This window comes from Marmota monax, unplaced genomic scaffold, assembly GCF_021218885.2.
Source record: "Marmota monax isolate L192 unplaced genomic scaffold, Marmota_monax_Labrador192_F-V1.1 WCK01_AAM20220418_F8-fsc00074, whole genome shotgun sequence".
Lineage (NCBI taxonomy): Eukaryota > Metazoa > Chordata > Mammalia > Rodentia > Sciuridae > Marmota > Marmota monax.
Genome location: NW_026694232.1, coordinates 5,589,423 through 5,614,527, shown reverse-complemented (window position 1 = coordinate 5,614,527; position 25,105 = coordinate 5,589,423). Strand labels below are relative to the sequence as shown.

Genomic DNA, 25,105 nt, shown 5'->3' with positions numbered 1-25,105 from the left:
TTGTTGGTTGTTCAAAACATTACATAGTTCTTGATATATCATATTTCACACTTTGATTCAAGTGGGTTATGAACTCCCATTTTTACCCAGTAAAAGATTATGCTAAGTGAAGCTAGCCAATCCCTAAAAAACAAATGCCAAATGTCTTCTTTGATGTAAGGAGAGTAACTAAGAACAGAGTAGGGACGAAGAGCATGAGAAGAAGATTAACATTAAACTGGGATGAGAGGTGGGAGGGAAAGGGAGAGAGAAGGGAAATTGCATGGAAATGGAAGGAGACCATCAGGGTTATACAAAATTACATACAAGAGGAAGTGAGGGGAAAGGGGAAAATAATACAAGGGGGAGAAATGAATGACAGTAGAGGGGGTAGAGAGAGAAGAGGGGAGGGGAGGGGAGGGGAGGGGGGATAGTAGAGGATAGGAAAGGCAGCAGAATACAACAGACACTAGTATGGCAATATGTAAATCAATGGATGTGTTAACTGATGTGATTCTGCAATCTGTATACGGGGTAAAAATGGGAGTTCATAACCCACTTGAATCAAAGTAGAATTGTCATTTAATAAATGCACACTCACACCATTCATTCAAATGATGGTTCAGCAAATGCCAAAATGATTTCAGGACTTCTGATTCTAAAGGGGTTCAAAAAATGCCACCTCAACCAGGGGAACAACTAGAGGTTGACAACAAGCCTAGATAGACTACCACCTGTTCTTCTGAGGGTTACTCTGAAATTACTTTTTTTTTTTTAACAGAGATTTTTTTTTTTAATCTGCCTATCAAGACAACCTTTATTCATAATACCTTTGCTCTCCTACCCTCCCATAACTGTGTGGACACCCCAACCTCCTATTCCTTTCTGTTGCTCAGGATGCTCATAAGTTTCATTCATCAGATTCTTTTTCAAGTTCATATTTTGTGTAATGGTATACATAACTAAATATTTTTTCTTGTTAATCTGTTTTATGTTGATTTAATTTGAAGCCTAGTGCAGGAATGTAGAAAGGTTAGGCAAGCCATTTTTAGCTCCTCTAGACATATATAATCATTAACAAGAAAACGTGTCTAGTGGAGCAAAACTACTTCTTCTTTTTTAATGTTTACACATACTTAGAACTGTAGGGATCAACCTCCAGCTGATCTTCATTGGTTGATAAGATTCATGACCAATGAGTTCCTTTTGAAGGATCCACCTTTAGGCAGAAAAAGGGAGCTGAGAAAAAGCATTTGTTTCCCTATGTTCTAAGTCATCTGCACATCAAATTATCATACTTGAGGTCACGTTTCCTGAATTTCTTTATATATATTACGAAAGTTAGAAGATCTGCTCAATATTCTATATTTTATCACATGTGTATCTGAAAAATAATTTTCATGGTTCATAAATACTTTGTGCATAAAAAGATAGCTAAATTCATACATGATAAACTCATTAATACTTTTCCTTACCATCTCCATTTTTAAAGATGATCTCATTGTTCTGAAACAGTAACTCCGACATGATGTCTGGGTTCTCCCAATTCAACCACAGTGGCCTTTTTGCAGAGGACATAATTCGACACTCCTCAAGCCTTTGAAATCATTAAAACACTTTACTAGTACACCTTAGCTTCATTATTCTTTTAACTCTCAAATTTACTTTAAAAGATGTATCTAGTATAACTTTTTGAAATATAAAAAATTTAAAATTTCTTAAGTTTTAATTATGAAGTCATTCCTAAGACATACAAAGAAAAATACTTTTAAATGTTTATGTAATTATGAATTTTCAATCAATACAGGGAGACATTAATTTTACAGATATTACATTCAATTTCTTAACTATGATACCAGAAATTCTAACACAGAAGGCCTTGAACTTTATTATTAAAGTAGTAAAAATTTATTCTAATAAATGCAGTTCTAATTTAAGATAATTTTACTATTTCTATTTTTCAGGGTGGGAAATGGGAAAGGAAGAGTATATAATTGGACATTCTTATTTTATGGGACATTTTGACTTTTCTCAAAATTTTATCCAAAAAGTACTTATTCAAATATATCAATAAAATTTCCAACAAAGCATCTTACCGGAGATTTCCTAGTTGATGAGCAGGGTTTAAAGGAGACAGAAAGCCTTGTAGAGCATCCATGAAATCTGGTTGCCTCATTTGCTCAACTAAAAACTTCATCTGTACCTGACCCAAAAAAAAAAAAAAGCATAATCAAATTTAGAAACTAAGTTTGTAAAGGTGAAATAACTTCTAATCTCGTCTTACACTGAAAATTCGGTATTGCATAGTCTTTGAATCCATGCTCTGGACTGGCTTCATTATAATGAAAAGGATTTCTATGACACAGAGTAGCGTAACTCAGGGAGAGAGAAAAGAGTGGCAGCACTTGCACCCTTCCCTTGAGAGGATGAACTCTGTGTGTGACAGTGGCAATGCTTTGGCTCCAGAGCATAGTTAGTCAACCACTGCCTACAGATCAGCTGCCACATTTTGTAAATCAAATTGCATTAGAATATAGCCATGCCCATTCATCACACATCAGCTGCCCTCACACTGGAATAGCAGAGTTGAATAGTTAAGACCAGACCATGTGGCTTGCAAAATCTAAAATACTTATTATCTGGCCCTTTAAGAAAAAAAAAATTTGCTGCCCCTTCTTCTAGAGGAGGAGATCATGCTACCTTAGCTTAATATTCTTTCTTTTAGGCTTTTTAGAAAACATTACATTCATGCTCTCTGTTGGGTGAAAAAAGGTCTAGTGATGCTAAAACAAACTTGAAGTTGTAAAAACTTTTGCTACGTGGAGTCTCATACTATACTCAGGTTCTAGTATGTATCTAGAAAGAAATATCATTTTTTAATCCTTTCAACCCAGAGTACAAACTGCTCAGTTATCATGTAATACATGGCATTTTATTTCAGGAAGCCTTCATCTAACAGATTAATCAGCAACTTTGTTTTAATTCCAATATTTTTACCTTAAAATATATTTTATATAAAAAACATTAAGTGTGTGCTAGGAAAAAGATGTTAGGAGCTAGGAATTCATAATAAATTAATTTTCATGCTGCAATTTTAAAGTTTTTTCCTTCTTACTATATATACGTAAATAGCTGGAAAATCTATTCATCACAAAATAGACAGCTACTGCTAATGTAAAGATATTTCTTTTTCCATCACTGCCAACTCTATTGCTAGCTAGCACTGTGTTTCCCATACCTTATCACTCATTGCTATTTTGAAACTATTTTGTTTCTGGAACTGCAATTTTAGTTACTTATTACAAACTCATTTAAGGCAATAATGATACAAGGTAATGAATTTCATGTTTCTAAGCTATTGTATCATTACCAATTTTTGATAAGAAAACTCTAGTACAAAATAAATGCCTGTATTTATAAATATATCTAAGACCTATTTTCTTTCCTCTTAGCTCAGTTACACAATGTATAAATATATTTTGTACTTACAAATCAGTCCAGTCCCTCATCTATAAATTGCAGCATCAGAAATAGTACAATTATTTTCTAATATACTAATATTTGAACTTATATACCAGAACTTCAACAAAATCAATTAAGTTATATGCTACATGATATTTAGATTAATATAGTAACTTTCAATACAGCAACTTTCTTTTAAAATTGTTTTCTCCTTCCAGTAATATTGATGAAGATATTGGAAAAACCCATTCATTTACGTTCTCTGCCCTTTGGGGACTTGCTAATAAAGGGGATTAACCCTAACTCCAACCCCAACTTCGATAGAGGTGAAGAATGATTTCACTTTTCACTGCAGGATGTGATAGATTAGATTGAACAAAGAATAGAGAATAGGAAAAGGTCATGAAAAACCTTTTCATTTCATATTCCTTAGCTACACTAAGACAGGGTGCAGATGATTAATGTATGTGACATATTTGCTGAGCGGCTTTGAGTCCATTTAAAACTTAAAAATGCCAAAACTCACTTCTTTCCACTCATTTTCAGAGTCATTTTTAAGATAATAAATGGAAGAATAATTTTAAATACGTAGGAATATATAAAAAGAAAGGAAGGAAAAAAGAGGGACTTACATTTATTGGGCACCTCAGGTTCTAGGAACTATAATGGGTACTTTGCATAGAGCATATAGTTTAGTTCTCACAACAACCTTATGATTCAATAATACTCCCATTTTACAGATGAGCAAAATGAAATCTTAGGAGCCTAAATAATGTATGCAACATTATTTAACATTACATAGCAGAGAGAGAGTGGAATCTGGATTTAAATCCTAGCTGGCTTGATGCCAAGGACCATAATCTACAGATGCACTAAGTTTCTGAACCACCCTAACACACTGCAATGAAAATTTCAAGTTTCAAAAACAAATTAAAGTCACACACCTTTTGTGTTTCATCCTTTTTTTCTTGTTTGAGAATATCAGTTAAGTTAATGAGCTTTTCCATAGCCTCAACTTGCCTATTCAGGTGCTTCAAATACATCCCACATGCACGACAGTAGGACTCTAAAAGCAGGCCAAACCTCTGACTAACTGTTTTATTGTGCATCTCAGATCTAAAAGAAGAATGAAAAAAAATTATATATATGTACATATATGTGTGTGCATTAAATTAGTATATATAAACTTAAAAAATAAGGAAACCCATTTTGCAAGTCCAATAAATGTTACAATCCTACTCACAATAAAATGATTTAAAATCTTATCATTTAAAAAATATAATCAAGTTTCAGGTAGTTCCTGAACATGTCATTTAATAAACAACCATTTTTTAGGTTTATTTTAAACTACTTTTCATTCACCAATCTCAGCAAAAGACATAAAAACACAAAAAAAGAAACTGAAACAAAAAAATAATAAAATGATCAGAAATAACAAAATACAAGAGTTCAGTGAGTACTTTGACTTTTCTGGCACATAATTCACACTTTTCTACACTGTCTCAAATTTAAGTTATTTCTAACCTAGTGTCTAGGTCCCATTTTTTTATTCGAACACTTAAAAAAATCACATTAGACATAGATTTAAGTTTATTTAAAAGAATATGGCTCATGAACTCTAACTTTGAGTACAAAATACACTGCCTTCTGCAAAAATATTTTTTAATTTTTTAAAATTTTTTAGTTGTAGTTGGACAAAGTAACTTTATTTTATTTATTTATTTTTATGTGGTGCTGAGGATTGAACCCAGGTCCTTGCATGTGCTAGGCGAGCACGCTTCCACTGAGCCGTAAACCCAGCCCTGTTATTCTTGCTTATATTCTAGCAAGAAACATTATTGTTCTGAATTCCAAGTTAAGATTTTTATTTATTTTGGAATATTTTAATTTATAATAGAGTGAAACCTATAGAAACAATAATCTGCATCTAGCAAATTTTACTTAAAGTAGAATCAAAACCTTAAAAAATATTTTAGCTTTCATTCATGTAAAAAATTCAGTTTTGACTTTTACTGTTTAATTTCAAAGAGAAAAGGTTGAAGAGTTCATTACTGCTGTAATACATTTTCAGTATAGAAAATGATTCCACCCAAAACTAAAAGTGCATTAGTAATACATATTTATACATCTATTAGATGTATAATATATAAATATATAGAAAACAAGTAACAAACAGTGAAAGAATTCAGTGGAGAAATAATCTGACTTACTTTAAGTGCCAAAAGAAAAAGTGCCCAATCCTTTGATTTGTCAATGCTTTCTTGAGTAAAAATCTCACAAGCAGGTTATCCAAATATTGCTCATATTTCAGGACCTAGTTAATTAAAAGAACAAACAAAAACTCAAATGAATCAGGGTCTGTTTCTGCATAGCTGGATTTAAAGAAAAAATTTTAGAAACAAAGTACATACTATTGGTAATAAAATGAATTTGTTTTAAAAGCATAAAACTAGTTGATACAGTAATTTTGGAAATTGCATAGTTTTAGAATAAAACATTATTTTCTATTTTACCTGTACTAGCTGAATCAGGTACTGAGAAAGTTTGTCATCTGTTAAATATTTTTCTAAGCATCGAACAGCAAAACCTCGAACCATAGGATCTGGGTAATTACAGTCCAGAAGCTCCATTGCCTGTTCAGGCTTGATTGGAGGCCAATCTTTTACTAAGCAGTACATCTGTGTATGAGAAAGACAATAAATATATCATATTTTAAAAGTAAGGATAATTGTGAATAAACTTTCTTCAACACTACCTAGTTGTTGATTTTAGGGTTCATTTAGATAAAAAACCTTAAAACTTGCTTAAAATTTTCAGTTCTAGCAAGTTTTATTTGTGAAAATAATGTGAATAGTGTTTTTTTCTCCACTATATACCATAACTAACCAATTGTCCATTTCATCTCTTAAATTTATGTAGTTTTTTTGAAAGAAAACAATTTGAGTAATAAACCAATTTTGTGCAACATTTATTTAATAACCTCAAATATGCATTTACCTGGGCTACTTCATCTCTAGAATTCCATTTAACAGACAGAAGCAATTTGGGTAGAATTTCAGGTATAGTTACGCAATAGTGTCTGTCGGGAAAAACAAAACAAAATAAAAAAACGTTCTTCTATGTTATTCAAAAGGCCTAGGTGTCTAACTCTTCAATCTTTAAGTTCCAAACTTATTATTACTACTATACCTTTTTAAAATCAAAAGAAACTAGTGTTTAACACGATAATTGTATACATATTTACTTACATACTTAGACATGATAAAAATGGCAAAGACAAAAGGAAATCCAAATGGGATAGTACTTACATTTAGCTGACATTTAAGAAAAATTAAGTATATGTGTTATCACTCTTTAGATCACTCATATTCACCTACTTATACAACTTGAACCACAGAGTTACCACTTCTGTTGAGGTTACTAGACAAAATATGTTTTAATGTACTTTCTGCAGAAATTCACTGCAACTGCTTCAGTTAAATAAATCAACGTCACTTACATGTAGCAAGGTAATTTCTGCCTACATGAAAATAAGGTATTACACTATTACTTTGAGGACTTCAAGAAAAAAAACAATGAAAAGTAAATTCCTGAAAATCATAATATCTACACCAACGAAATCACAACTATTTTCTTCCTTGAATTTTAAAAACCCCTAGGAAAGTCAGTTAAAAGTTTAAAAAATGCCCTGAGGAGTTAGTTGAGTGGTAGAATACAAGCTTAGCATATATAGGGCCTTATTCAATTTCCAGAGCCAATAAAGAATTTTTTAAGTTTTAAAAGCCTTCAAAGTCCACAATAAGTATTAACATAGCATGTTTTTCTGTAAGTACAATATGTATACCCATAAGTTTAAAAAAATTCAAAATCATAAAAAAATTATGTATGCTTTATTTTGTACTAAGTATGATAAAAATATAGCAAGATCAACCAAAGTCAGTCCTGTCTTCTGTAATAAAAGAAAAAAAAAAAACAGAGAAACTCCATCTTAATATTTACCTGTGGCTCCATAGAAAATCTTTCTCTTGCTCAGTGATTTCAGATAGAGGATCTCGTGTACAAATTGCTCGGAGTTGTTCTTTGTCATTTTCTCTTAATTCATTATCTCTAGCTAGTCTGTTACTCTGTAAAATAAAGCAATATCTTAGATGATTTTCTTTGCTTTATTCATTAATGATCCCCCCAAAAAGCAAATTAATTTTCAATAAACTTTACACTGCTTATTAACTACTAAAAATTTCTTCACCCCAAACACGGCATTTTCAGCAACAGGGAAGAACCAATCTAAGACAGTATTTGTGGAACAAATGCAGTCACTTAACATGGTTAATATTACCACCAATCACAATTAGAACAATAACTGCCAAAGTTAGTAAGGAAGACCAAATACTAGGGTATAGTAGTGAACCATTCAGCCTTTTTCCTGATGAGGTCTCCTAGTAGCATTCGATGAACTAATCTAATATTTCTGGTAAAAAAGAATAAGAAACAGTATAATAATAAAATAAAAATGTAAACTTTTTTTTTTATGTTTCTTGCCTGAGCATACCCTTAATTGCTGCAAAGCTTTCAAATATAAAAAGTAAAAATAAGTAAGAGAAAAAGGGAGATGAAATACCCTCTTAAAATACTGTACAATGAATGTCAGGAAAGAAAATAATGTAACTTTTTGTATAATTCCAAGTAACGTATTTGTTTTCTTTACATAAAAATATATTAACTGGATAATTAATAATTATGAATACATATCATTAGTATATTGCTCAAAACAAATATACACTCCACAGTAATTTCCAAAGCTATAAATGAAAGCAGAAATTCATGATACATGGCTTTTTATGTATTTACCTTGTTGATTTATTCAACAGTGTGAAAAAATACTATTTGCACATATTTATTCAACAAGCATTTACTAAATATGTACTATGTGCTTTGTCCTGTTCTTGTTGCTGGAGTTAGAAAACAGTAAAAGACCCTGCACTAACAGAGCCTCCATTCAAGTGGGAAATCAAATAAATAGAAAAGAAAAAATATTGTATACTTGATGTAAGTATGCCGAGTTATATAACAGAATTACAGAGTAGCTACTGTTGACTGTGTATTTCAAATAGAACATAATATTTGATTTGTGATTCAAATGACAAAAAGAAACTGTCCACGTTTGATCAGGAAGACAATTGTAGATGGAGGAAACAGTGCAAAGGCCCCAAGGAGGGAATGAGGAATGGTTTGATAGAAGAACTGGGAGAAAGCCAGTAAGCTTAGCGTCTAATAAATGAGGGAGACTCAGACAGATAGAAGGTGGAGTTCACAGCATGTGAAATATATGGTTCTGGCTAAACAGCTTGGATTTTATTTTTATTGACAGCTATTTAAGTTATAAAAGCTATAATTTAATTTATGTTTCATAAAGATTATTTTGGCCACTGTGTGGAAGTTAGGAGACTACTGACAATAATTCAGGCAAGGGACACTATTTAACCCTCAACTTACTAGGAAAAGTCATCATTTCCACTTATCATCTGCATCCAAGGGATTATTTTATTTACTTATTTTTGTTTATATTTTTAATACAAAATAATTTGTAGTGATGATAAAAACAATTTAATATTTTATCCATTTTTATCCACATTTTCCTTGTTTTGAAATACAACTTTGTCAAATTATATAAACAACACTGTCAAAATGAAAATCACTGAACACTGATGGCTTGTAATTTTGTTGAAGAAGTTGGTCATCTCTGCTCAATAATTGCAAAATAATTACTTATAAATATCATCAGAATGATCAATTCAAGGAACTTTTAAAATTTTTACATTACCCTTTTCCTTCTAGTCACCTGCCTTCTGCATTTGTCCAATTAGAAAGCGTTTCAAGTAAATTTTGGTATTCAACATCATAAAAGATAAAAATAATAATGCAAAATATAAGGCTGTTTAGATTCTTGTCACAGAATATTGAGATTAAATCATTATCAGTGAATAATAATGGAATGTGAATATCAAACTTCCTTTTTGTGCTTAAAAATACATTGTTTATTCATTATTGCCTTGAATTTGAGAAAATTCACGTAGGATACTGTCATCTGACATTTCATTTATATGATAAACTTAGCCATTATAATTAGAGTCTAGAGAGGTATTTTTCAATTGGGGTGATTTTGAACTCCCTACCTCCCAGGGACCTTTAGTAAGGTCTGGAGACATGTTTGATTGCCACAACTAGGTGTGGTGATGCTGCTGGTGTCTAGTAGGGCAGAGGCCAGTGACACTGCTGTCCATACTATAATACACAGAATAGCTCCCACAACAAAGAATTATTTGGTCTAAAATGTAGGACTGAGGTTAAAAAATAGTACTATAGAGTCCTACTGTCTGTCTCTACATTCCTATTATGATTTATCTAGTAATCGTGAATATTTTTTTCTTTAATTTTGTCATTGTGGGTGGAAAGTGAAAATTTATGTGCAATGAAAGCATAAAAAACCACGAATGAACAAAAATCCTACAAAGACAATGTCTATAGATTTACACCTATGAAAAAGATGCTGCAAGACATTGGGCAAAGCCATAAGAAAACAGAAGGGTCTATTTTATATAATAGTTATAATTTATATCACTACTGTATTATCTTTCTATGCTATTATATCCTTCTGTATTTTCATATCTTTTAGTCTTTTTTAGCATAAATGAAAATAATGAATAAGGATGAAGTAATTCCTAGGATGATGAAATAGTAAAACATTTTCTGAAACATAATTAAAATTTCCAACAGATCCAAATGGTAAATGAAAAGAGTAGGTTTAATTCTATTATAAAAATAAGCACTTTTTAAAAAGAGAAATTCTAGTAAGCAAGAATACAAGACACAAAATATCAATCCTTATAAATAGTTATAACTTCTAAAAAAAGAAACTCATATCTTTTAAATCATGTATACAGGAAAGATATAATACTTAGTTTACAAGAGCAATTAATCAACTCCTTACTAGGACCAGAGATATAAACTGATAAAGTGTGCATCTTTGTGCTGCTGTTACTGTGCCCAGGATGGGCATATTTCAGGACCTCTTGGCCCATTATTCATTGGCTGGTCTATCTATAACCTACAACAAGGCTTAAAAAAAAAGTGATAAATTTGGAAAATGGGAGAAAGAGACACCAACGAACAAAAATATCTCCTCTCACCCTAACACCTTTGCCCTTGAGAAATAAGGGACAGTTAATGGTCCTTGAATGCAGTTATCTTGTGGTTTCAAAGTTATGGCCAAGATTAAACAACTGGATCAATATTTAAGTTCCACTTACTTTATAATCATTCTTTTCTGGAGAACGAGGACTAATGTGGTGAAGATTTGCTATTTCCTGTGCTTCCAAGCTCAACTAACAAAGTATTTAAACCTTAGTCTCAACTTCAAGGCTACTATCTCAGGGATCTTTTTTGAACCCAATAAACATTAGCCTTTCCCTTGTTCAACCCTTGGTTTTTGTTTTGAGAGAGAGAGAGAGAGAGAGAGAGAGAATTTTTAATATTTATATTTTAGTTTTCGGCGGACACAACATCTTTGTTTGTATGTGGTGCTGAGGATCGAACCCGGGCCGCACGCAGGCCAGGAGAGCGCCCTGCCGCTTGAGCCACATCCCCAGCGCAACCCTTGTTTTTTGTTATCATACTTCTGTTTTATTCCTTCATGCTGCTTACCATAAATTTTAATCTTATACTTCTACTTATGTCTGTTTAATATTAGACTAAATACTTAATGGGGTCTGTTTAGTTTACAACTTTACCTCTGCCTATTCCAGTGCTTTACACAGAGTTGGCATTCAATAATATTTATTAAACAAATGAAGGAGGGATAGGGCTCTGAATAGAGGAAACAGAGCTGCAGGAAAAATATCAACATGAAGAAAATTTTACTCTATTGTAATATTGTTCTAGAGCACAATAGTATTTGTTAGTATAACTAAAATTTATAAAACCTTGTCTACACAAAGAATATGTACACATATTTGCAGAAAATGATATAAGTATGCTAAGTTATATTAACAAGGAATTACTTAAAACACTCAATTATTTCCCTTACCAGTCCTGCATGGGAATAACTAAATCCTGCTTCTCGGGATACAGACCAATTGGCATGTTCTTCAATCACTGACATATCTGGAAACTTTACCACACTGCTGAACCAATCAAATTCCAACTCTAAGCATGGAGTTTCCTAAGAGATGGAATAAAAATTAGTTATGTATATATGTGTGAGAATATATGTATCTATACATGCACATAAATATTGTGTTTTACTGCATTTAAAAAAAAAAGAAAACCATCTAATTTATAACAAAAGCTTACTTTATTTGGATTTGACCCAGTAACACCAATAGGGTTCAGCAGATCTTCTAATCCATGAGGTACTGGCCAAAGATTCAAAGCCATTTTTCCTGATACTAGGGTGTCAGTATAATCAAACAAGTTTATATTTCCCCAGGCCAATGGACAGTGTTCCTAAAAAAGAAAAAAAATATTCACTATTCTACAGATTAAATTATAAAGTGAATCTCAAAACATTTTTTCCCCTGGAAAAGAGATCTTAACGGCTGTCTCTATAACAGAAATATGAAAATCATATTGTTTTTTCAAAATTTAAGCAATTTCTTTCCTTTTTCCCATTTGTGTTTTATTTCCTCCTTTCCCACTGAAATTATGTTTTTAAAAATTATAAATAGGAAATATGATCCAGGAGGCATGATACAATTATTTGGATTCAGTCACTATTATTTAGTCACTTTGTGTATTTAAAAATTATATCAATATGAACTCAGGATATATTTATCCATCATAAATAAATTTCTAAAGCTCTCCCAAGTTATTTTTTTTTTTTCCCCTAGCCACAAAACATTTTATTTACAAAATATATATACTGAATACTATACATGTGGGTCCTGTAACCATGGAAACAATTCCAAATCCCTCCTGGGGGTTTGTGCCAAGGCCCAGTTCAGGCAGGTTAGAGAAAGCAAAGCTGTTCCCAGCCACAGTACCCCCAAAATGAGATCTGTCAGTGCCTGGGGGTGGGTGGGGTCAGCCCACAAAGGGCAGAGGGTCTAAAGGGAGCAAGATGATGGAGCAGTGGGGTGGGGTGAAGACCACAGGAGCCTGCAGGACTCTCAAGGCTGGAGGTCAGGGCCTGGAACCAGGTCATGTCTTGACATCAAGCAAGGGCATCCGCTTGTGCTGGTAGCCACTCTGCCAGCCATGTACAACCTTAGGGTCTCCCACGTCAGAGAGGAGCTCCTGCTCAGCCTCGTGCAGCTCCTCAGCAGGGTTGTAGCTGTACATGGGTAGCAGGTGATGGCGGAGCCGGTCCACCCGCTTTTTCTTCTGCACATACATTACCACAGCCACCACCACCCCGACCAGGGTGATGAGGAAGAAAGGCCCCAACACATAGCCCACCATGGAGTCACTGTTGGCCTGGGGAGCATTGGGCACTGTGGTATTACTCATGACATCAGCAGCAGGAGGGCTGGGTGGTCAGCATGGGCAGTGGTGCCTCGGGAGGGTGCCTCCACAGGGCTCCCTCCCGCCACTGCAGGAACCCCAAGTTATTTTTCTATGATCCATTTATTAATGTCTTACAATAGGTTTGATTTATTGATTTTTTAAAAATGAAAAATTCTAATTTTATATAATGTTATTCCATCAGAGGTATAATTAGGAGCTTTTGGAGGTAAACATAATTAATTGTTCCTTCTGAAATACTTTACCTCTTTAGCACCCTTTCGGCCTTTAACAGAGCAAATGGAAAGGCAAAGTCGAGCAGCACGAGGAAGATCAGGAATGTATATATCATAATTCAGCCATTCATTCCACCTTTGTAAAATTTTAAAGAAAAATAAAATTTACCAAAAAGTTTTATCCAAAATATATAAATGACTCCTACAGAGCATCAAGAAAAAGAAAAACCAAACAAAAAATAGGAAAGTGATTGGAATAGGCACTCTGTGAGATTATATTTAAATGGCCAATAAACATGAAAAAGTAGTCAATATTATTTGTCATACACAAAGTGAAAACTAAAATCTTATGGAGACATCATTATACATGAGAATGCCTAAAACTATGAAGACTCATGATACTATGGGATGGTGAAGTACTAATAAGAAATCCTACATACTAAGAGTTGGGGTAAAATTTGCTACAACCAAGTTTGAAAGCATAATCTATTAATAGTGAACATACATACACCCAATGAACCATTTCTACTTCTAAGAATGAAACCATAGAAATGTGTCTATTTGTGCACAGAATGTTTACAGAAAAATAATTTATAATACTCAAACTGCAAATAACCCAAATGTTTTTACAGTAGAATAAATTTTTATATTCACATAATAGAATATTATATGGCATTAAAAAAATGGAACAACAGTTACGAACAAAATGGATGAAATCCTACAATTAATGGGTAAGAGAAGCTAGACACAAAAGAATAGCACTTATACAAAACTGGAAAATAAGCAAAACTAACCCTAAATTGGTAGAAGTCAGGGAAGTCAAGGTTACCTTTGGGAAGGATAGAAAGTCAATAAATATATTGAGGAAGGGTTTCTCAGGTGCTAGTAAATGTTTTGTTTTTTTGACCAGTATAGTGAATATGATATTTATAGTATGATAATTCATTGAACTACACAATTCTGATTTGTATACTTTCATGCATGTTTATGTGCTATACTTCAGTAAAAAATCCAAGTTTTGCTTGTAAAAATCAAATAGAAAGAAATTAGACAAAACAAGAATTTATTAGTATGATTATAGTTGTATTTAATTACTTTTATGCATAATGTAGTTTTATACAAAATAACCTACTGGTCTAAATAAGTCAGTATATAAATAAGATGAAGAATACAGAGAAGAACATATTTGAATTTTAAAATAATAATTTCACAAGAAGTAATAAAACTTAATATTCATAAAATGGAAAGAAAAAACCACTATAAAAAATAACAAGGTAAAAATGACTCAAAACAAATTCTCTTAATTTACTGGATGTTATGAATGAAATTATGTCTATATTTGGTAAACATTTTTGTAAAGACCCATGTATAATAAGTAGATTTAAAAAAAAAATATTTTAAAAGCAATGGGGAAAGTATATGTACTTGAAAATCAAGACTGCCTAGAAGACGACCTTATTTCTACTGTTCCACCGAATGTGTGAGCCTTGTTTTTTGCCTTATCTGTGAAATGAAACCAATAATAGTATCTATCTAATAAAATTAAATGACATAATTTGAATGAAGGGATTAAAACAGCACATTGGTCCATGATAAAAGTTCAGGTGCTAGATAGGCTGAGGCAGGAGGTCTGCAAGTTTGAGGCTGGCCCTAAGCAACTTAGTGAAGATTCTATCTCAAAATAAAAATATAAGAAGGGCTGGGGAATGTAGCTCAGTGGTAGACATCCCTGGGTCAAAGCCTCAGTACCCGCTCCCCACCAAAATCATCCATTTATAGTAGAAGACTTACATTTAAAATGCAAGAATTCTAAAGGCAAATAAATACATACATACATACATACATACATACATACATACTACTACAGAAATACAGGAAGAAGAAATGTGGGACTTAGAAAGTCCATAATATTTAAGAAAAATTAAAGGCATATCTACTTAAATTCACATATGATTTTTTTATCACTTCTAAATTCCTAGAATTGCTCATAAATTAATGGGGAGTATTCTATACATTTTCTAAGAGAGTTATGGCCTCGAAATCTAGTTTTAGCACTATGCTAATAGAATAAAATACATTTTTCTATTCTTCTAGAGTCCATCCGTTCCACAACACACATAAACCAAATTCAATACATACAAATCACTTTCTTTATTTTTAGAAAATGGTTTTATATATACAGTCTAAATTGATTCTAATTTTGAGGGATAACTAGTACGTTTATGAAGAAATCATTAAGTATCTGCTTTCTAATAAGTTCATATACCTCTGCTTTTTTTGTTTTTGTAAACAAAAAAGTTAAAAAAATTTTTACTTAAAATTTCTCAGTACTTCCATTGGGATTTTACCTTTTAGACTAGAGAATTCTTGAAGAAAAGATAATCAAATATAGCCCTTTCTAAATACCTACTTTAATTTGCTAAAATTTCAACATTTTAATCATATTATATTAAGTAAACCTGCCTTTAATTTTACTAACCTTTATTTTTGGTACTTGAAATAACTAGGATAAATGTACCTTGGGTTACTGTATTTAGGGGTCTTTGCTTGGAGCTTGTTGAGCTCTTTAGATGGGTAAATTTAACAGTTTTCACCAAATTTGGAAATATTCTGGCCATTATTTCCTCAAAACACTATTTTTCTATTCTCATAACAATTCCATCCAACCTGTGACAGACATGCAGTATGTATAGGAAATTAACTACTGTTGTAGCAGAAATTTGTAAAGATCCTGTGGTGTCTGTTGCTACAGTGTACCTTCTAACCTGAATAATGTATTTTTTGACTATAATAGTCCAGGTAGGGTGAGGAACTACATCTATTCCCTCTAGTAAAGATGACTACTATCTCTTTAAATGTCACCTGGGCTTTTAAAGATTACTTAATTACAAGATTGGAATTTTCTCTTTTATTTTTCTAGAACTCAAGTCTAAACTCATTATGAGATGTACTTCTGGAGTAGTTACTTGCTAGTGCTATTGCTATTCTATAATATCCTCTTTAATCTGTCTTCAGTGCCAATTTGAGTTCTCTTAAAATATTACTACTATTATATTTAGGGGTACACTGTTATTTCCAAACTCTATAAAACAGACAAATAAAAGGATGATAAGCTTTTAAACTATACTACCTTTTATTTCTTCAATACATCTTGGCACTAATAATTTAAAATATTTCCAATAACTCTCCCTTTAAGAAACTGGTTTGTTCTCAAAGACCCTTTAACTGAATGCATAAATATCTATTCTTAGGACTGATCTGAAGAAAACTGCCTCAGAGTATTCTGGCTCTGGAATTATTTGCCAACTCTCATTTCTTCTCATAAATGGCAAAGGAGATAAGAAAATAAAATGCTGAGTTTTTGATCTAATGTGGAGAATCATCAGGACTTAACAGTAATCATATTCTGTTTTCTCCTTGAAACAATGGGAAAAGAAAATCAGAAAATTCCTTTGACTGAAATTTTAGAATCAATAAAGTGATCCTATAAGCGATACTCATTTGACAAAAAGTCTTTATGTTCTGTATGTATATATTCAATTGATACTATTTGCATAAAACTAATGATGTAAAATATTTCACTTTATTGATCACCTTGCTAAATACTATTGTGACTTTGGAAATATACACAAATATTCCCTTACCTGGGATTGGAACAAGGAACTCTCTGAGTGTTCACATTGTCACATAAGGGTTCTCCTCCATGGTAGATACCTGTTCTAACATAAATCTGTGGGGGAGGGGGGGAAGAAAATAAGTATGTATAAAAATTTGTATTCAGATAAAGCTTTTCTGTTCTCCTTTTCTTCACATGTAGAAATTAATACTAATACAGATTGATCAAAGTTTGCTGTTGTTTTCATCCATTAATAATGATGGAGACATCAGGCTACTAAGACCCATAGTCACTTTTAGCTAGATATGTTAATTCAGAGTTGTTGTACTTTAGAAAGAGAAATTGGTGTATCCATTAGGTATTTCTTAAAACCTTTGGTAGCTGGAGCAGCACCCTATAAAGACATGTTTTGTAATAAACCACATGAATATTCACACAAAGTGAGATCATTTTGGTACTGGAGATTAAACTCGGGGGCATTTTACCATGGAGCTACATCTTTGATGGTTGCTATTTACGTATTTTTATTTTGAGACAGGGTCTCACTAAATTGCTGAGGCTGGCCTTGAACTTACAATCCTCTTGCCTCAGCATCTAAAGTTACTGGGATTGCAGCCATATGTTAATTACCACACTAGGCACTAAGTGGGATTAATAGTGACTATAAGAAGATTTACTTTAGGTTGGATTAAATTTTATTGCTAAACTAGTTCTATAAAACTTTTGGTTTTAAGAATTCAGAATTATCAATTTTAGAATTATAGACTTAGGACTGAGAGATATGCAAAAACTGAGTAGATGGAAACTCAAACAGAATTCATTATATATTTTTATTTTCTGAGATTTGAGTGTTTTTTTTCCTCTAGTCATCTGAAAACATACTGTAGGTCAACAGGCTATTTGTATAGTTCAATAAAAAACTTTATATAAAATTACTTGTATAAAATAATAACATCAGCCTTTGACCTTACCTTATCAATGTCTCGAATATTTACATTTACATAGGTTGCACAAAGAATTTTTATTCTGAGTGCGCTATTTATAACCCAAAGGGATTTGGTAGATGTTTCTCCATTCATATATGGTGTAGCTGTGGAGATGCGTCTAGAATAAGATGGCATTGTAAAACAGTCCATTGGCAGTTGAGAGTACAGGCTTTCTTTAGCCATCAGCATCAAATTGGGCATCCTCCCAAGCATTATACAGCTTCTTATGTACTGTAAGAGATTAAGAAAAGAGGAAAGAAGCCATTTCCTGTAAGGTTTTCCATTTTAAAAGCAATATGCAAGAGTATTATGAGAATTTACATACTGATTTGCAAAAGTGATTAAAAAAATCAAACATTGTAGACCACATTTCTTTCCAGTTACTTATTTGTAACATTTAAAATATTAACATTGGGGAATTAAATGCAGTTAGGTTGTAGCACCTAACTCCCAAATATTAGTAGGATACTAAATTGAAATGGTAGTTAGGATAGAAATTTTTAATATAAATGCTATGGTACACATATTATAATAGCCTATTTTCTTACTTATAATCCCCACTAGACCATAAGTAACTTGAAGGCTAGAACCATGTTTTGCTTGGGACTATAAATCAGTACTTGGTATGTGCTTCTCTAGTTATTTCTTAATAAACAGAAAGGGTAGGGACATATTACTAATACATCTTAATAGTAGATCATGGAATTATTTTCCCGAAATATCTATTTTAATTATATTCTACTGCCATTACTTGGGAGAGGATAAAAATTATAAAATACTTCATATTTTGAGGTCAGGTAACCACCAAAATTTTCATTCTGTTAAATAATTATAGTATAAAAATTAAACTTACAAATGATATTTTCCAATATTTATTATTATCTAATTTTCAAGAGGTATGCCTTTAAAAAAAGAAGAAGCCAATTCTTCTGTGATTACTTTTTAAATTTAAAATCAATATTTTTGAAACTTGTTACTCACCTTATACTGACTCAGAGGATATTTTTCTAGAAAGTATTCATCACATCCACACACTTTTAAAATATATTTGCCCTGATATTCTAAAACACAGAGTTTTAGTTGCTCAGAGGATAGCAACATACTTCGAGTTTTTTTCCTGATTGCCTCAGCAATTACTTGTTCTGGCACACAGTCATGGTTGATTTTTAGAGTATACTTCTGCTTGTCATTATTTGGCGAAACTATTACCCAAATCACCACTATTATTTGTCCTGTAACAGGAAAACATTATTAGATGCAATCATCATGTCTATTTCATTTTTCAAGAGACAAATTTCAAGTATGTACTATCCATTACTCTAAACATAATCATATATGATTTCTAATCATTCTAATTAAATACAGGTAAATATCTGTTAGAAACAAAAAAATGTTCATGTATGATCAGGTTGCCAGACCAGGATCATGACTTCTGTTCAAAGCAAGCATGCAAAGCGGGAACTACTGGGTCACAAGTACCGAAGTCTAAGGTAATTTATATTTTAAACTGCCTGACAAGGGTTCAATCCCTGTGAAGAATAGTTCCTAAAGTGAAAGACTATGGGAAGTAAAGAAAGAATGGCACAACTGACTTATAGATGCTGAATTAGAGTGTTGGAAAAGATAAGGGAGGAAAGATCGTAAGATAAAGTTAAGTCAGGAGGTACTCTCCTACCCCCCGAAAAATATGTGAAAATGGAAAGATTAAAAATATGAGAGCTATGTTCGGAGTCCAACTTTTCAACTCTCCTATATGGTGAAAATTTTCAAGTGAAAAGAGCACTCTATTTTACAAAGTTTGCTACAGGAGAAAAGAATTTTGAAAGATCTTATGCTACACTGCAATAAACTACTTTGAATAATATGGGTGAGACAGAAATAAGATGTCTTAAATTAACTCTACTAATAGAATTTTACATTAATAAAAGCATGCAAGGTATTCTATGACTTCAAACTTAACTTTTACTTTGTTACCTTGAAAAACAATTATTTATCTGATAGAATACTTATTTCTAAAACAGCTTGCATATTTTCATGTTCACTTAATTCTAGAAACGGGTTCATTAAATGTCCAGTACACCTATCAATCACTATGATCAGACTTAATTATTGTGCTTCATATTAAATTTTTTTCTTTGTATATATAATACATGATGATGAGAATGTGTAAAGTTTTTTTTATTAAGTTTCTAGTTATACCTGCTTTTATCTATCAAAAGATAATCAGCTCTAATTCTGTTAGTACTCTAAAAAACAGTGAATATAAAATTCAAAGTTCTTCAGTTTCAATGAGATGAAAATTCACCAACAGATCAGCATCATATCCATACAATTCATTCAATCAATAAATTTTTACTGTACACAAGTTATATATTTAGTACTCAAGTATATCTTGTCAGTACAAGAAATCCCTTCCTTCAAGAAGTTTATTATCTAACTAGGTTTAAAAAAAAAAAAAAAAAGGACTGTATAGAAGAAATAAAGACATCGGTAGAAGATTTAGCTCTAGTAACAATTACAGTAGACCAAAAATTATCTTACCTTTATCTAATTTATTATATATGTGCTTTGGCAGTTCTGGTGAAGATTCCACATTTGGAGGATACACATACATTGCTCTACTATGAGGTGAATTGAGATCCCTAAGATCCACAGCTTCTTTACAAACATTCAGAATATTTCTTCGGAAGTCCTGTACTTCTGGATCTTTAACCATATCAAATTCACACACTGGCATACCGATAACAAAACCTTGGAAATATTATATAAAGGATGCAACATTTTATTAAGCACACAGTATAAACAGGTTTCTTACAAACAGGGACTATATAGATTAGAAAAGTCACAAAAGAATTGAATTTGTCTTGGTTAAAAAAAATCTGTGATGAATACATAAAGCAATAGCCAATAAAATCCCTAATGTTTTTAATATATAAATATATTATATATATATGCATACATATAAATATATTGATATCTATGCCAATTATTTTAGAAAAACAACACAATACTGTACTGGGATATAACAAATCTTAAGTCCTCCTATAAATGGTATTTCATAAATAAAACTTTAAAGAATATCAAGGTGTTAAAAATAGTTCTATAGCTCAATAGTCAAAAATACTTCAGATTTTAAAAGATTTTTTTTATAGAGAAAGCTATTTATTTAAGATTATACAGATACTGGTTCAGACAAAGATATTTCAATAATGATACAATGGTTAGGCTCCACAGTTATTTGCATTTTAGAATAGGATGACAATGCCATCTAGTTGAAAATTATACCATACCAATTTCTCGATTGAGGATCTTTTCTTCACGGTTGCCTACTGGTTCAATAACTTTTAAAAAGGGTTGAAAAAGCCGAAGGTCACAAAGTCGTCTTGTTTCATCAAAAAATTCTTCCCTTTCTGCTTCTTGGGTAACACTTACGAAAATGTAAGAAGATTCATCTTGAAGAAGTTGATAGAGAGGGTATTTTCTTGCTTCTTTAAATAGTTCATGCTTTATAGTTATTAATGTAGCCTCACGGAGGCATTCTAAAGTCACTATCATTCCATTTGGTAGTAAACATTCTACTAGGATTCTTGGGGGCATCAAGTGGATGCCCCACAGTTCACCTGATGATGGTCGTGGAGGCATTGTTATGATCCTTTACAAGTTTTACATATAAAACTACTTTAAGAAATTAGATGTATGGCTGTTCCAAAGCAAAAACCTAAATGAAAGAAGGAAAACTTCTGTTAAAAGAGAAACAACTGTAGAGAAATACTGTTACAGTATTGCTAAATGCAAAAATTCACATTTTTTATAGATTGAACTGAATAGGTAAAGTATTAATTAATCTTAAATATTTTAATCAAGACTGTTGCCCTAAATTAGGGCTTAAAGAACAGATTTCAACAGAAGTCATAAAAACCACTTGTATTTAGTTAAATCTAATAAAGTCATTTAAAAAACATTATATTTGAGGAGGACAGTGTTGAGGCCATGGGAAGAATGCAAAGTAAGTTGTAATTCAAGCCCAAATTCCCATCACCTATTAACACCTTTATCACTTGGTGTTATTTTATGGAACATCAGAATTTGGACCAGAAAGAATCTTTTTTTTTTAGGTCATAGATCCATTGCTCTAACTTTAAAAAAGTAAGTAAAGCCTACAGAAGTCAAATTCTTTTCCTTTTCCCACTCTTACAGACCTCAATCTGCAGTAATAAAAAATTATATGGTCTTTCTTTCTTCTTTTCTCTCTTTGTCCCTCCTTCCTCCCCCAACCTGGGGATTGAACTCAGGGGTGTTCTACCATAGAGCTACATTCTTAGTCCTTTTTGAGACAGTGTGTTGCTAAATTGATGAGGGTGGCCTCCAACTGGCAATCCTCTTGCCTCTGCCTTCTGAGGCCACCATGCCCACCCAGCTCTCTTTCTTTTTTAAATCAATCTGTAATTTCTTCCTTTTTACTAGAGAGCACTGATTCTTGTCTAGGTGATATACCATTCTATTTTTTAAAGTATGATATAGGTATATATTCCCAATAAAGTATAATCAATTTATTTTCCTTGAAGTATGATGATGAATTTGCAATGATGCACACACTTTCCCAAATATCTCAGTCCTAATACTTCTCTCTGATTGAAATGAATTATTCTATGACCCATGACTCTGTCAGTTCCTACCACCTGTGTGAAGAACTCGTATGATTTTAAAAACTATTAAGTGCTATTATAACTTGAAGGCCCTTATATTCTTAGACTTCAACAATCTTAGGGTTCTTTTGAGAGAGATAATCAAAACCCACAAAACTTAAGTTTATTTCTTGCTGTTTATATTTATGTTTTCCTTTATTAGGTAAGTTAAACTATAAGGGTACAACAAAAGTCAAGCAAGAGATAACCAAAGTCAAGAGTATAAAGGTTATGTGTATGTTGTCTGTGGGGTAAACTCATAGTTACACAACAGAATACATGCTATCACGGAGAAGTGCCAGATTGTATAAAAACACAGTGTGGTCGTTCAACTCAATGGAGGTTGGGGCAGGAAGCACTCTCACAGAAAGTAACACATGAACTAAATTCTTTAGGGATAAGCAGGAGTTGGGCAAACAAAATGAAAAAGCATTGAGAAGGATAATGCAATCCAGAAACCTGCAATCCCTGACTCCCCAATACCATACCTATTAATATCTAACCCATCAATAAATTCTCTTTAATTTGTCTATATTTCTTCATTACCATTCTGAGTACCCTGGGTTGGGCCACCACTATTTCTTGTCTGGATCACAGCAAGGGTCTATGTGCATTTTTGTTCACTCCTACAATCCATCTTCCTCCTCACAGTCAGTGTAATCTAAAGAGAGCAATAGTCCCTAATTTGATCAGCCATTTCAGCTATGCCAATATTCACTTGCAAACAAGTAATTATGATATGTTTCAAAGTTGTAACATGAATAAGATGAAGGGGGTGAGGAGTTGGAATAGCAGAACTTTCTAGCTGTCTTCCCACCTCTGTTAAGCAAGATTAACTGAAAAGACAATGATGAATATAAGAAAATTATTTTTTGATCGTTGAAAATATTCTTCTTCAAACTTACACAAAAAATCCAGTGAAGTGACAGGATTTTTATAATAATTTCCTCTTAAATTAAAGAAACCTCACTGGTTAGTAAAAAGACCAGATGGATCAATCTGTGTGCACAATTTCAGAAGAGACTTGAACTAAGCTTTTTAAAACATAAAAAATTTCAAGAATGCAAGGGAAAATGCCAAATGACTACTTTTAAATGATGATCTGCCTGCATAAAGAAGTTCAAATAAAAAACAAATCCCAAACCACAAGCCACACCAAAATAGCAGCTGTGTTTATGGTTTTCTTTGTTGAATAGTGCTAAGAAGTTTATGTTATAGAACTACTGGGGCAACTATTTCATACCCAGAGAGTCTCACCTGTTTTTTATCTAGGATAGATTATTGATTTTATTCTACTATAGCATATTTGTCATCATAATACCTTTCACAGCACTATGAATATTAATTTAATAGTGAAAATGAATTGCAACCTGAATTTTCCACATAATAACCATGAGTACTTGATTTTCTACCCTAACATCGTAAAGGTCTTAAATACTCAAGATGTACCCTTTTCATAAAGAGAATAAATACGATCACAGCTATAAAACATTTGGAGATCACAAAAGGCAAGCACTGTTGGTCATTATGGAAATAATTATGTAAAAGACAGAGTATATTAAATTTCTTACTTGTCTAATGGTTATTTGCCTTCTTGTGCCAAGCCTTACATTGTACAAACCATTACCTCAGAGCTTGCATACATAAATATAGAAAAGGCAAATAGAGCTAACTTTTTTTGAACCCAGGGCCGCATGCATACTAGCCAAACTCTCTAACATTAAGCTACAATCCCTAACATTTTATTATTTAGTATGTACCATGCACTTAGTCAGGTAATACCCCTTTTAGGGATATTACCATTTTACTTATGAGGAAATTGAAGGTGAGTGAAATGAAATTATTTGCCACCGGAAAATAGACTTTGAATCCATGTCTGGATGAGTTTAAAGCATCTACTATAACCATGATACTATCTGGAGTTTAGTTATGGCTGGGTAAATCAATGGTGGTAAATAAGAGAATGGGCCCTAAATTTCACTAGATTCAAATTTTAGTTTCCTTAGTTAATTGCAGTGTGGCACTGGGAGGTTTAGTTCATTTTATTGAAACTCATCCTCCACTTGTTAAATTGAGATAATAAGCATCTACTTCACTGGACCACTGAGGATTAGGTGAGGTAATATGAAAAACACATTTATCATATTGTGTTTTTCATCAGCACAGAGTAAGCACTCAATAAATACTAAATATTATTAACAAACCTGAATATCAACATTATCTTTTAAAGCTATTATGAATTATTCAGAGCTAGCACCAGGTGGAGATAGGAAAAAGAGGCTGGGTTCTTTCACTAGGGGATGCTAGTGAAGGAGCTGCATAAAGCAATGTTGGTTTCAGATGTTAGTACTTGAAGGTAGCACTGGTCATGCAAGGTTTGCACACAGGCCTGGAATAGTAAATATAGAGTGGCTCAGACATGATGCTTTTACAGCTGCTTCCAGTTTCCCAGGTTCCTAAATAGTACAGCTAGCTACAGCTTGGTGTGAGGAATCTCTTCTCTCCTTTTGCATCCTACTCCCTCCATCTCTTTTTGAGAAGGACCACTTATGCCAGGCTCTAGGCTAAGTATAATATTAAAGGTAAAGAAGATATGTTCTTTTCTGTTGTTTAGAGACTCATGGTTTACTGGAAACAATTTTA

At 32.4% G+C, this 25,105-nt stretch overlaps 2 protein-coding genes across 3 annotated transcripts in view; both read right to left on the bottom strand.

Moving 5' to 3' along the window:
* Pik3ca (phosphatidylinositol-4,5-bisphosphate 3-kinase catalytic subunit alpha) overlaps positions 1-25,105 on the bottom strand; it is a 78,437-nt gene that overhangs the window by 9,622 nt on the left and 43,710 nt on the right. For both annotated transcript variants that reach the window (XM_046466857.2, XM_046466858.2), the window contains exons 2-16: positions 21,068-21,495; positions 20,319-20,528; positions 18,759-19,009; positions 17,763-18,008; positions 16,820-16,905; positions 13,206-13,311; positions 11,791-11,943; positions 11,525-11,659; positions 7,441-7,565; positions 6,439-6,520; positions 5,955-6,119; positions 5,652-5,755; positions 4,386-4,557; positions 2,076-2,182; positions 1,455-1,576 (exon numbers count right to left, since the gene is read on the bottom strand). In XM_046466857.2, the coding sequence (XP_046322813.1) occupies positions 1,455-1,576; positions 2,076-2,182; positions 4,386-4,557; positions 5,652-5,755; positions 5,955-6,119; positions 6,439-6,520; positions 7,441-7,565; positions 11,525-11,659; positions 11,791-11,943; positions 13,206-13,311; positions 16,820-16,905; positions 17,763-18,008; positions 18,759-19,009; positions 20,319-20,528; positions 21,068-21,419 (2,416 nt within the window). In that variant the 5' untranslated portion in view covers positions 21,420-21,495. The remainder of the gene's footprint in view (positions 1-1,454; positions 1,577-2,075; positions 2,183-4,385; positions 4,558-5,651; positions 5,756-5,954; positions 6,120-6,438; positions 6,521-7,440; positions 7,566-11,524; positions 11,660-11,790; positions 11,944-13,205; positions 13,312-16,819; positions 16,906-17,762; positions 18,009-18,758; positions 19,010-20,318; positions 20,529-21,067; positions 21,496-25,105) is intronic.
* Positions 12,324-13,058, bottom strand: LOC124108380 (small integral membrane protein 29-like). Its single transcript, XM_046466861.2, has one exon. It carries the CDS (start codon positions 12,943-12,945, stop codon positions 12,637-12,639), a length of 309 nt encoding a protein of 102 aa, XP_046322817.1. The 5' UTR covers positions 12,946-13,058; the 3' UTR covers positions 12,324-12,636.

Coding starts and splice junctions, on each gene's coding strand:
- LOC124108380 (XM_046466861.2), bottom strand. CDS start 12,945: ATGAGTAATACCACAGTGCCCAATGCTCCCCAGGCCAACAGTGACTCC.